This window comes from Lygodium microphyllum, chromosome 7, assembly GCF_053477565.2.
Source record: "Lygodium microphyllum isolate KBCC chromosome 7, Lygodium_microphyllum_v1.1.10, whole genome shotgun sequence".
Classification (NCBI taxonomy): domain Eukaryota; kingdom Viridiplantae; phylum Streptophyta; class Polypodiopsida; order Schizaeales; family Lygodiaceae; genus Lygodium; species Lygodium microphyllum.
In genome coordinates this window covers 9,005,778-9,019,685 of record NC_141141.1, presented here as the reverse complement: position 1 = coordinate 9,019,685, position 13,908 = coordinate 9,005,778, and the positions used below count along the sequence as shown (strand labels likewise).

At 39.6% G+C, this 13,908-nt stretch overlaps 1 protein-coding gene across 3 annotated transcripts in view; it reads left to right on the top strand.

Moving 5' to 3' along the window:
* Positions 1-13,908, top strand: part of LOC148033163 (ARM repeat superfamily protein) — a 169,839-nt gene that overhangs the window by 116,546 nt on the left and 39,385 nt on the right. For all 3 annotated transcript variants that reach the window (XM_087681033.1, XM_087681032.1, XM_087681034.1), the window contains exons 18-28: positions 1,194-1,337; positions 1,466-1,613; positions 3,056-3,195; positions 3,353-3,437; positions 3,565-3,745; positions 3,854-3,929; positions 4,054-4,218; positions 4,328-4,420; positions 4,518-4,619; positions 4,756-4,845; positions 13,686-13,846. In XM_087681033.1, coding sequence (XP_087537159.1) covers positions 1,194-1,337; positions 1,466-1,613; positions 3,056-3,195; positions 3,353-3,437; positions 3,565-3,745; positions 3,854-3,929; positions 4,054-4,218; positions 4,328-4,420; positions 4,518-4,619; positions 4,756-4,845; positions 13,686-13,846 — 1,385 coding nt within the window. The remainder of the gene's footprint in view (positions 1-1,193; positions 1,338-1,465; positions 1,614-3,055; positions 3,196-3,352; positions 3,438-3,564; positions 3,746-3,853; positions 3,930-4,053; positions 4,219-4,327; positions 4,421-4,517; positions 4,620-4,755; positions 4,846-13,685; positions 13,847-13,908) is intronic.

The window sequence follows — 13,908 nt, the reverse complement described above, 5'->3', positions numbered from 1 at the left end:
ATCCTTGTGTACTGAGAATGTACATGCTCTCTCCTGGTAGCCACAACTGCGAGAAGAATGTGTCCTTTGGTAAGAAGTCCAATCCATTTCTAATAAGTGTATGTGCGATTGTTCACTTTGGGGGCATGAGGTTCTTAAGGCTCCCATCATGTGTCTACACCTTTTGGCACTGCGTAGACTCCATCTCTGTGACTCAGCTGATAGCTCAAGAAAGGTGAACCACTTCCCCATTATAGGAGCTATCTGTAAAGAGAACCTCCCTCCCCCAAGATAAGAGTCTCCTATCTGCGATAATGTGGGCTCTCTCCATCCTAAGTAGCTTGTGGAAGAGAAGAGTCTGCATCATCTTCTCTCTAACAGTGGCTGGGTGAATCTGGCCAAGTTCTCTAGAGATTAATCTCCAATTTGAGACAATAGCATCAAAATACCTGAAGGCAAAAAAATTCCCAAGGCTTGTACCTCAAATGTGCTAAAAAAATCCAGTGCATGCTAGGCTGGCATGTTCCTCCATCAGCAGGAACAATAGTCCCTAATTTCTGTAGGATTAACTTCTTCCAGGCCCCCCTTACTTGGAAGAAGGCCCCTCACAGTACGCTTCACCATCAGTGAGTGATCCCTAGATGTGGGCTGAATAATATTCTTGGTTGCTTTAGGTTGCTAGGCTTCTATCCCCACCTGACCAAATGAAATTCAGGATGTGGTGTTGCAGTTGAGCAATGCACGAACTAGACATGGACCAAGAGGAAGTATTCAGGGGCATTGCCACAGATTGGAGTTGTCTGCTAGCATCATTGCTCAGCTCAGCCATGCGGTGTAGTCATGACACCGATCTATAGGACATCTCCATTACATACTCTTTCTAGGAGTTAGATAGAGACTATCCATGTGAAGATGGGAGAGATTGCAGGGTGACTTGATGGTATCAGAGGAGGGAGATATGCTTTTATTTGCACATAGGATTGGGGCCCCTATTTTCAGTTTGACACGGATATGGTTTGGCATTTGAGGCCATCTGACTGGTGGTTTATAGAGCCACAGTATTTATGTACTTAGTAGCCCTTCAGAGGGCTTATTTTGTACTTTGTATTTTACCTATGGGGCTGGTAATGAGGTGTTACTGATGAAAGTTTTCCTTTGTTTGGAAAAATAATCTTGTGCTCTATAGCGTTAAGATGTCAGCCTTTGTGGTGCAGGGGAGTACTTATGAAGTGTTAAAAGATGATTTTGTTCCGTTGGACCTATTGAAGTTGCTACATCGAGATTCAAAACACACATACTGCAATCTGTTGCAAGGGTGCATTTACCAATTTCTGTGGAGTGTTATAAGAAATAAAGAGGTGAATTTACATTCCAGTTTGATGCTTCTATTTATTTCTTGAAGTATATCCAGAAAAACTTTGCTTGTGTGTTTGATTTTATGCCCAACATCTCTTACTCTTCTTCATTTTGTTACTCTGGGTGACAGAGGAGGGCTTCTTTCAAAATTATGGAGGATTTATTCAGCTTGTTTGTCTCCCCTTCCTCATCCGTATTCTTTGAAGAGCACCTAAGGCTTTTGTTGAAAAATCTGTCAATGCCTCGTGTACTTTTCTTGTCACGCTTCCTAAATTCAGGTGCTCTTCAGATATGGTTTGTAGAGTAGTTTTGTGAGAGATGGTTGAAGGATTTATCTAGCCCATGTTTTGATCATAAAAGTTATGCTTTGGGGAACATTTTATGTCAGCATACGCTTACAGGTGTCTTGGTTAGTGTTACTCAATGTGAGTCGTTTTAGCAGGTTGGGAAGGCTGAGTTGACCATGTTAAATTCTTATTCTACCTATTTGTTGAATGTTGAATGTTGGCACTCTTGTGATACTTTCTTGAGTTGTTTTTTAAATTTGTGGTTGAGGCAAAGTACAATTAAAACCTCTATTTTATCCTGGGTTAGATGTGGGAAACAAGAGCAGAGAAGCACAATGCACATTGATGCCATAGTCAGAAATTCAATTGCCGTTCCATATTTGTCCTAGAATAAAGAGTTGCATGGATGCTCATTTTCCCTTATTTCCCAATGCTTGGGCCAAATGTCAACAATTTATTTCTTTGTTGAGGTGCTTCCTTGTTGGTCCACCATTGTGTTTTCAACATTCTTAATACACAGAACCTGAAGTGCAGATTTTTAAAAACAGTGAGGGACATGTGTCTAAAATGCATATCTTCCAAAGTCATTGGCTCTACATATGCTGGGATATGATATAGTTGAGTGATCTGAGTGTAATAGTAAATGCAGTGTATGAGCAGAGAGCCTAGGAGGATGGGGTAAGGTGTGACAGTTTATTGGTCCTTCTGGAAGGCTTAAAACAACTTAAGGAAATGATCTGGTCTGCCTTATGTAAGTCTTCTTGATGGTGCAGAGTCTATGGTAGTTCCATGGATAGGTAGATCAAATAGATTTTTTGAAAATTTTCTCCCACTTAAATCTCTTAAAGACAAACTCAGTGACTGGGCCCTTTTTAGAGGTGGGAAACTTGGATTTTGTAGTCTCCTGGATGGTAGTGATTTGAAAATGATGGAGCTCACAATGAAGCATCCAGGATGTCTGAAATCTGTTGTCCAGATGTTGTTGAATGCAACAGGTGGAGATGCAGGGGCTTGCAAGTTTTTTGAGCTCTTTTTTGATGACTAGGTTTATTGAGGAGTTGTTTTAATTTCTTTCATGTTTGCAAAAAATCACAGAAGTACTCTTCTTGCCCGTATTTTGGCCCTTATGGAAAATGTCCGCATGATAATCGAAGGTGTTCAGGTTTACTAATACCATGCCTTGATGATTATAGAAAATTTGATTGACTTTCGATTATTCGTGTATGAAGTGCATTCACAGTCTTTAGTTTGTGAAGTTTAGTTACAGGTCTTTAAACTAGCAAGAACAATAGAAAATTTTAAACTAGCAAGAACAATAGAAACAATTGTTCCTTGAAAAGGAAACTATGGGCATGTTTTGGTGTTGGTGTGCTTGTGTGGGAGTGTACAAGCCCTTTCTTTTGGTGCTTACTCACAAAGTTTGATTTCATCAGAACAAAATTTTCCACAATTGGTCCAAGTCTACAGTGTAAATCTTCTTGTGGCTGATATTGGACACAAAAAGGATTATGATGCCACTGAGTTACAGCTGGCACTTCCATGCTTGCTTGCTGGATTAGCCAGTGCGGTGAAGGTACAACATTACAGCTGACTAGTTTATATGAATATAGTCCATCATTTCTTTTGTCTGTCTTTCTCTTTATTCCCATCTATCTACTTCATTAGAAAGGGAAAACCTAAATGGATGTTTGCTCAATATGTCGACTTATTTCTTTTTGTTATTTTGACAGGCTGTAAGGAAGGCTGCATCAGAATCATTAGCTAGATTGTATGATATTTGGAAAGATACTAGCACTGTACAGTTTGGAGAAAATGGTATGCAAACTCAGAAAGAAACTAGCATACCTTCTTTGGGTTCCTTGCTATCCGATAGTGGTGAATGTTGGGGACCAATTTGGATCCTTGGGTGACTAAATGCTTTAGATTTGTCTTTCTGGTGTAGGTTCTGAAGAACACTCAATATACTTAGCTCACGCTGTGTGTAAAAAGTTTTTGAAGCTTCTTCTGGAGTACCGAAGCTCTTTTGTGTCAAGCAGAAATTTTCTAACATCATTTCTGACATCTACATTGGGTCACTCGACTGGTGCTAATGAGAATACTGAAGAGACTCCTTTGATGCACAGGTTGAGCTTGAAATATGTGACCAGATTATATTGAAATGTGTATCAGTTGATTCTCTTTGTTTGAGACAGCCAAAGAAATAGTAGTAATTTTTGAGTTGGGTTGCATAGGCTCAGTGAGACAGCTCAAAAGTCTATCCTGGTCTTCCTTTTACGCTCTGCTGTCAAAATGCCAGTTCAAATACAGGTCACTCTCTTTGTATCCGTCACAGTCATTTTTAAAACCTTAATTTTGGGGTTTGTAGAGTTGAATCTAAATAAAACTTAAGGCTGTTTTTAATTTTGTTGCTGAACTCTGTTTGACATCGCAGTGTACTCTAGTTGTGGCACTGAATGGAGCTGGCCACCTGGCAGACCAAGCACTGGAAACAAAGGGTTTACTCGACTCATTGTTGTCTCGGTGGAGAGAATGGAGAACCTGTGGTTTAAGTAAGCTTTCAAGTGTGGAGGTTGAGCTGCTCAGACATCTTTTAAAGGTGTGCAATTTTTGTTTTCAGCACTTGTGAGTGTTCCTCTCGGGGCTGATTACAGTGCCTCTGTCCTTTTTCATTTTCATTACCGGTTGATGTTTCTTTGTTTCATAAGGTTCATATGCATGCGGAAGGAGTGCATTCTCTGGTGCATCAAGATGTCACCGTTAGGACTTCCTGGTTTCAGATTCTTCTGGAAGTGACTGATGTAAATACTGTTCCCTTTTCTATAGTGTTTTGTTGAAGTGAATATCTTGTTCAATTTGTAGAAACTATCTGGAACTTGATTGCTTCCTTGTTGGCAGGTTGATGAAAATGTTGCTGATCCAGATACAATTGAAATTGCTTGTGAAGCCTTAAACTGCCTTGAGAAGGGGGCTTTAAAAAGTCTTCCAGTAAAGTCGCAGGTATTAGAGCTACAAATTCCATTGTGTTGCTATTTGTGCTCATGTAAAGATCCAGTCGGGGATTAAATATCGGCTGGCAAGATGTATGATGTTTTTTGAATTCTCTTAATCTGTAAGAATGTTTTGACTCCTGCAGGATGCTGTTTTTGATAGAATTCTTCAGTTGAGCAAGATGAATACACAGCAATTCCAAACAGTTTGTCAGTGCACACTGCAAAGGATCCAGGTATGGTTTTTTTCTTCCAAGGAAAAAAAACCATTAATTAGACATTGGAGGAAAACGCCCACGGGGAAAAATCCAAAGTACAAAGGCCCCATAAGAAGCTGCTAAGTATATCATAAATATAACGGCTCAGTCAACAACCAATCTGGTGGGCTATAATGCCGGACTACATATAGTGCTAGATGAAAGGTGTTAAAGCTCCATGTCTGCAAAAAACAGCTCTCCTCCTCATCTGCTCCAAGTCACCTTGCAGCATCTCATATTCTGTTGAGAGTATGAATGTCTCTGTCCAGAGAGTCTCTGTGGTGGAGACATCTACTAGGTCAATAGGATGGCTGCACATGGAAGTCCAAATGAACTAATCGATGATGCTCCTGATCTCCTTCAATATGTGAAAATGTCCCCAAGTCCACTTTGCATCTGAATATTTTGGAATGGAAATACTACTTAAGCGCCTACCAACAATTAGAAATGAGTGGCTCTCTTGAAAATCCTCCTAACGACTGGTCTTACTTGTGCCATGATGGACCATCCGGAGTGGTTCCTTCCACACCTCCCAAGCTTTGGCATCATCCTGTAGTCTCCTCTAACTCTGCACATCTTACATATGCTATTGTAGCCTTGCAAGGTGCCAAAGCAGAGCCAAGTGCCCAAGTGCCAAACTTCTATGAGCCACAAGTGATAGGAAGAGAGACATCTTGCTAGGCTTGATTGACAGTATGCATCTTCCCATGCTTTGAGTCCCATGGATTGCATCTTCATTTGTTCAATTCATGCATTCTTGCTTTCTTGTTTATCTCTTTTAATCTTAATAGTTGTTTCAATTGCCTTCACATTTCTGTATCTTTACCACATGGTATCAAATGATCAACAGCTTGGTTGTTGTGCCCATATTTCTGCTTTTGATGGAATTAGCCAATAGAAAGGAAGTTATTTTTGCACAACAATCTAATGAGGTGGAATTCAACATAGGAAGGGAATCCTACCTATTTGAGGTGTAGGGTTACGAGCTTGGGAGCCTATGAGTGCATGTTAGGAATGGATTGGCTAATCCCCAATGATGCCAACATTCATTGTGAAAAGGGCCAGGTTACATGCTGAAACTTGGAGCAAGTGACTGCATGAGGTGAGGCTAGAAAGCCTAGGATACAATTCCCAAAAGCTTCCCACATTACTAAGGGATTAAGGAAAGAACTACATATTTATAGGACACAAATTTTTAAGTTAATGCACTTAGGACACTTGAGTTGTGAGACTTAAGTTCTGCACTTGTGAGATTAAGTGAATATGGGTTATAGTGATAGATAGTGTTAACCTTTGCCCACGGGCACATTAGGAAAAATTGTTGTGAACATGTGTGAGTGGGGTATCCTATGATGTCTACCCTAATGATCTTGCCAATCTTCGGTCATGCTTGAGGCAAGGAATGGCATATATAGGGAGTACTAAAAGGGCATAGTCTATCCTTGGTGAGGCCATGTAACTTGAACCAGACTGATATCTTTGCATATCAACATGAAGTATCGTACTCTTTAGCAAGGTGAAAAGAGGACTAAAGAGCCAGTCAAGCGTATTTGTGTCGAGGTAGATTTTATAAGTTGTGTATATAGGTGATGGACTAGGTGAGGGCCTCTACTACAATCCATGTGGCTACTAGCTTGGCCCTAATGATTTTATGTGGGATTGAGGCCTTACATTTGATCATTCTAGAGATCATGGAAACAAGGAGTCTACTCTCCTCAATGTTTTCTTTGAGTGCGAGGGTGTGATCCAATGTGAAGAAGCCTTTCGAAAAGCATGTGTGCCCCTATGCTCTAAGCCCCCATCTGTCTGTTCAGTTGCTCAACTCATCCTCAAGAATAGAGGCATATAGCTTGGTCAATGTGTGACTAACCATGATAGTCTAATAGTTATTAGGCCGGGCAGGGTTCCTTGACTTCGGGATAGGGACAATGGTATTGGGAAGTGTTTGCACATCGCTCTGTTAAACATGTATGCTAGTGGCCCAACCACCAAGTCTCTAGCTTGGATTAAGTGCTTAGCAGCCACTAGTCCATCATGATCTCGTGGCCTCTCTCTATTGAGCCTATCAATAGTATCCCAAACTCTATTCTTTGTAAAGAAAGTAGAGGTTGTTCAATAGGGCTCTGGTGGGTTTGGTAGAGGAGGCTAGCCTATCATTGTATAAAGACTTGTTGCATACTGCTTCCATGTAGTAGAGGATGTAATGGGTGTGATTGGGCAAGGCTCTTTGAAGAGCCTCCAAGCGTGTCTAGAGTCTTGACTCAAGAATAGATGGTATAGATGTTGCTCCAACTGGACCATGAAAGCTCTCTTCTTCCGCCGTATGAGGCATCGAAAGAGTAGCTCAGCTTGTCTGTAGGTGATGGATCTCAAGACTATCTCTCTCTATAGGCTAGCTCTGGTCTCCCTACACTCATTGTCATACCAGCTGTTTTGAGGCATCGACTTTGAGGATGCCCTGTGCGTGAGCTTTGAGTGTGGGAAGGCTATGGTTGTTGCTATATGCAATGTGTCGCTAAACTGTTGGGCAAGATCTTGTAGTGGGATGTCAAGATCTGCATCATGTAATGGTGTGATAATCTCCTTCACATAAATATTCTTTCTCTCTCGAGAGAAGTAGTATCTTGGGTGTCGGGGGGCCCCAAGACGAGTCTGAACATATGTGAATTGGAGATCTATTGCAAAAGATAGATAAGCATGGTCCACAATAGTTTCAATAAGTTGTGGTGAGACATTGAGCTCCTGGATAAGATGTGAAGGCTCTTGATAGGGGAGATCTAGATAAACCATTGAGTATAGCGAGTTCATGCACTATGGCCATCTCTACGAGGTACCTCCCATACTCTACATATTTCCTTGTGTCGTGGGAGACTGGAGCTCTGTCACATCCTATTTCTATAGTATGTCCTCTGACGTGTCAAAGGACACTTGGTGGAAGGCTATTTTTGCATTAAACTCCCCTAGTAAGATGACTTCTCCCTCCTTTGAGAACTCCCAAATGTCCTCATCCAAGGCCATGTATGGTGGTTCCCCTTAGGTGAGGGGTATGAGGATGTCCTAGGAGGAAAATAGCAGATGGAAATATAGAGGGTTTGCTCTTCACCTCGTACTCTCATCCACATGTACCTAGCTTGCTCATCCTTGTAGACCACCTGAACCATGTGCTGAAGTTGCTCTTGGCAAGCGTGATTGCTGACGACTATAGATCTTGTGCCACCTGAGCTGAGCTGCGGATTGACGAAATTTTTGATGAGATATTGTAGATGCTGATGACTTGAGGAATGAGAGAGGGGGGGCTGTTGGGTATGCATGAAGGACTACGATAGTCAGATCGGTGTGGGATAGACTGTCTGTTAGTTTGCGTATTTGTGCCATAGCCTCCATACGTAGCGCTAGATGCGCGGGGGGGGGGGGGGGGGGGGGGGGGGGGGGGAACTGATCAAACTTTCCAAACTGACATGTTCGTCCAAAAGGCTAGTGCGGCATGTGAAGCGTTTCTGTTTCTTTTACGTTTTTAAAAAAATTCCATTAATTAATGACTGCTAAAACGTATTCTTCTTGCTCTTTATAGTACTCTTTGCTTTAAAGACAAGCAAGGCCTTCCCCCCAACCCCAAAAAAAGGGATCCAAATGTGCATTAAATGTAGATTGTTTTTGCTTCTTTTGTTCTTCTCTCTCACACTCGAGCTCTAAAACTTCATTTTCTCTCTAACATCTCTCAAAACCTCTCTTCTTGTGTATACCGTGTCTTCTCACGGCGTGTCTCCCTTTGATGCGCTCGTTTCTATTGAACTTCAGTATATGGAAGATGCTCACACAGCTTATCCTAACTTCGAATATATGGACGAAACCTCTTCTTCCTTAAAATCCGAAGGAGATTTGTCTATTATGATGATCCTCCAATCTCAAGTAAAAGAAATGCAGCAGTAGTTAGGTAAGCTCCGCACTCTCCATTTTCTATTTGTGCCCACAACCATGACCATGTTGCGTCTTTAATTCCAACGTGGTCCCAAGAAGGAATGTGATGAGAGAACATTGATTTGTATGAATTCGATGATGCTTAGCGGGTGAGATAGACAAAAATCATGTCACAGATGAAGGTGTGCGCTTGTTGGGTGGGTCTACGTCTTAAGCAGACAACTTGGGCTGATTTTCAATCCGTTTTTCAGAAACGCTTTGTGATTGATGATCGGATTGAAAACTCTTCAAAATTATTTGAGCTTGATATAAGGAAGAAGTGCTAGAATCCGTACTCACAAGAATTTAAAGATTTATTGTATAAAACGAAGACCTTTTATGATCCTCAAGAGTTGCATTGCATGCTACCTTTTTAGATTGCCGCTCGACTACCGAAATGAGGTGCTCCATAATCTTCTTCACTTGAGGATGTTTGTAGATATGCAAAAATTTTTGACAACACTTTGGTTGCAAGTAGGGGCAACCAATCGAATAGGGATTTCCATCGAGGCGCCCCAATTTGTAAGTCAAAAAAATCGTCTAGCTTGTAGTAGCGAGGATCGCTGTTTCACTTGCCGCCATTAGAGGAGTTATTTTCATTGTGATCAGTAGTGTCCCAAGAGCAAAAAGGCAAAGTCTTCTTCCAAGCCTTTGATAAATACTGTTGAGCCTCTAAGTATTTTTTTTGAAGTTTCATTTAAAGAATGTTTTGCTATTGTTAGCTATAGCATTTTTAGTTCCATTAATAAAACTGTTTTTGGTTTTATTTGATAATGATTGGAGTGATAATTTTATTTTTTCTTGCTTGATGCAAAGATTGTGACTCTATATGGTATTCACTGACGGAGTTTATCGTGTTTGATATGTTGAGGGCCCTATGGTGGATCGTTGGGATTGGATAGTGTCATACTTGGATCTTTTAGTCGAGTAGTATCACTAGATTAGCCTTGACCATGTGGATACCATTCTTTGCATGCTATGGTTCTTTGAAAAATACTTCTCATTGTAAATTGATTATAAAAATCATGTGTTTTCTTTTGAGTTTCATGGATGTTTCCATGTGATCGATGCTTGTTTATTCTTGAGGATCATAGAAAATAATGTATATAGGATATTATTTCAGCAATGGAGTTTACTCATTGTTTTTCTGATCCAGCTGTTACTACTTATATTTGTTTCGTTGAAAAAGTTTAATTGCCGATTGTAATCAAATTTTTTAGTAATAATCTTAATATCAGTTTAAATGTAAGTTAATATTTGGATTTCATATTACATGAGTACGATGATGTTTTTTTGTCCGAGCTACCTAAGGCGCTTCTGCCGTCTCACGGAATGTTAGACCATAGGATTGAAACCTTGTTCGGTAGCCATTCTATCTCTCGACAATCTTATAGATTTAGTTCGAAAGAGAAGGATGAGATAGTTCGACAACTTCAAGACTATTTGGCTAAGGGTTTTATTGAGCTGATTAAATTCCCATGAGGCGCGATTGTTCTCGCTAAAAAGAAGGATGGCATGATGTGCTTTTGCATCGACTACAAAGGTTTCACTAAGGTGACCATTAAGAATACATATCCATAGGTAACTTCAGGACTATTTGGCTAAGGGTTTTTTTGAGCCAAGTAAATCGCCACGAGGCATGATTATTCTTCTTGCCAAGGAGGATGGTACGATGTGTTTTTGTGTTGATTACAAAGGTTTCAATAAAATGACCATTAAGAATACATATCCTTTGCGAAGCATAGCTAACCTTATAGATTGACTTTGCCTTTCTTTACTAGGTACAAAGAGAATATGTTGACATAGATGTCGTGAATGCCTCAATTTAGTGATATTTATATCTCCTAAATTAGGAAAAATTAAAAGGAGGATAGAAAAACTTATTAGAGTTAATTTTTTTTTTGGTTTTTTTTCTTTTCATTAATAGATACAGTGAAAAGTTCAAATATTTTCAAATATAATTTTTTGGATTTATCTCCTAGACTTTGCTTGAATTACAAAGCACAGTCAAAAATATTTTCAATATACAACACTCATAGTGAAAAGAGTTTCGTTCATATCAAAATCGAGTGGAAAAAAAACTGAAATAAATAGGACCATTTAGATATTGTTGATGTGTGCTATTTCATCAAAATCGATCTAAGTTTTGGATATTATTTAATATGGATAGCTTTAGAGCATATGTCAAGATTTGCATTTGGACCGTGATATGGATATTATTAATTCTTGGTCTCACCTTTTGGATTGACCAACACTCTTGCAACTTTTCAATAGATAAAAAATGATTTGTCTTGTCCATATCTTAAAAAGTGGATAGTGTTTTGCTTGACGATATCGTTATTTATAGTAAGTTGTTGGAGTATATCAAATACTTGCATATCGTTGTATGTCTCTTAAGATGAGAGCAATTGTTTGCTAAACTATCCAAGTTCAATTTTTTTCGGATGAAGCTATTATACCTTAGTCAGCTCATGGGGATTTATGGCATTCAGATCAATCTTCAAAAGAGACAAGTAGTGATTGATTAGCCTATTTCGAAGACAATAAGAGAAGTAAAATCTTTGTTTTTGTGTTGGTTTTATGGAGTGTTTTTCGAAATTCATTAAAGACTATGCTTATATTGCTTAATCCTTAATATGTTTACGTAAGGATATTTGAGGCAAGAAGTAACATGTTACGCCACTTGTTGTTTGGACTAGTGACTTTGATTAATGTTTTCAAACATTGAAATAGTTTATTACTACTAGATTGGTATTGAAGATTATTGATCCGAATAAACCTTTTAAGATTCATATGGATGTGAGAGATTATGCTTTTGATGATGTTCTTTATCAGGATGATCAATCTATCACATTGAAAAGTCGTAGGCTCACTGATGCCCAAATACGTTATTCTACCTAAGAGAAGGATTTATTGGTGGTCATCCATGCACTTCAAGTATGGCGTCATTTGTATGATGTCTAGTTTATTATTTGGACAGACTGCTATTCATTGAAATATCTATGTGATTTATTTGATCTACGTGGCCATAAGGTGAGACAGATGGAGCTTATGTAGGAGTTTTGCTTCAAAATTTGCTATAGGAAAGGTGCACCTAATCTAGTTGACGATGCTCTTAGTCGAATTTATGAAGTCAATGCATTGTCCGTTTTTGAAAATTTGACTGATTTCTATTGTTCTCTCAAAGAGTATTCCCAAAACAATCTTCATGTTGATAAGGTTTGTCAACTAGTTCAAGAGTATCCTAGTAGCCCACAAAGCTTAGGTAGTCTAGATGCCCGAAGGCTGGCTACTAAGAGAAAGATGGTGGAAAAGTATTTCATTCGGAATATATGATTGAATGAACAAATTAAAGCATGGTTAATATTGAATGGACGAATTAAACCATGGTTTGCTTTATGCGTACGTCTTCGATAGATAATTTGATTGGGAGCGTTATCTTCCTTAGATTGAATTTTCTTAAAACAGTGCTAAGCATTTTGCTATTGGCTTTAGCTCGTTTATGCTTATGCATAGTAACGAGCCAAAACCATTGATTGCTACAGAGATTAGGGAGGCTAAAGTGTAGTCCATAGTTGACTTTTTGCACAATATGTAGGAGATGTTGACGATTGCAAGGGAAAGCATTAAAACGGCCTGGGATCATGCCATGCAACATTGTGTTCCACATGAGTTGTTTGAAAGAATAATTGGGACAAGGTAAGCATATTATTCCGATTAAGAAAGTCTTGCGGCTTGAGGATATTGCTTGTAATGTTTCACTTGAACGTGAATTGGTTTTTGACCTTAGGACTAAACGATCCTGTTAGACCGTTTATCTAGAGTATTTGGTCAAGTGGAAAATTTGTCTAGAGACAGAGGCTATGTGGGAGTCGATACGTTCATTGAAGAGTCATTTTTCTTAGTTAGTCCTTAAGGATATTGTTGAGGACAACAATCATTCATAAGGGGGGAAGTGGTATATCCATGGACATCTGGATGGGCAGTAGTAGCATTGGTCATGGTGGTTATGAGGAGACTAGTGCGAATGCACTAAGGACACTTTGAGGTTAGGGAAGCCCAGTCCTATAAATAGGACTCAAGGCCCTATTGTGCACATTCATGGTGTGATCACCACTCTTGGAGTCTTGGCCTATTGGCCCCCACATTGGTACATTGGGATGGTGTGGGCTAGTGGTATAAGACGCCAACCCTTGGGATGTGGTTGTGGCCTTGAGTGCTACTAGCTCCTAGGCTTGAGGGTGAGCCCCTTTAGGTCTATGGTTGGGAGATGAGTTTGGCTTGCATCATGTCTCGTGTGCAAGTTGGGATTCTAGGGGGATGCATCACCTCCAATCTTCCTTTCTTCTAGTGGATGTGATGTGATACAATAAGAGTGGAGTGTAGCATATATAGACTTTAGGCTTAGACCCCATACAAATGGAGTAGCTCTAAATGATCTAGTCAAGCGCCCGTATGGGCGCTGAAATAATGGCCTAGTGATTCTGCCTAACACCCATGAAATGTACAGTTCTAACAAATTTGACAACCAAATTGGGTCTCTCACAGATCTAGAGTTAATCGCATTTGGCATATTCCCACGCCTCAAGGAATGCCTAGAATGAGATAATAAACTCCCTGTTGTTCATATCCTTGCTGGCAATTGGTGTTCAGTCTTATTCATCTCATTTCTTCTTACAACTCATCCTTTAAGATGCCATCTTTCTGCTGCGTGTTTCTTTGAGTTCTTTTGCAAGAGAGTCTACCTGTTCTCAGTGTTTTTGTGATCAAAACTATTGCTATAATTGTTTATTCTATGTATAAGCTAACAGGGACATGTCTATTGGCACTAGTGATATGATCAAAAGTTGTGTGAAATACAGGTTGATGACTTGGTAGTTGTGAGATACATTGATAGGGTTTTGAACCAACTACCAGATCTTAAGCAAGAACCACAGGTCAACCAGGAGAATGCATTTACTGTTATCAGCTCCCTGAGTGCAGTGCTCGAATTTCTGATCTCAAAGAATAGCATTGAAGGGAGGTAAGTTAGGCTTGACATTGTAATTAGTAGTATGATACAGGTTGAATATGTGTTGATTGATG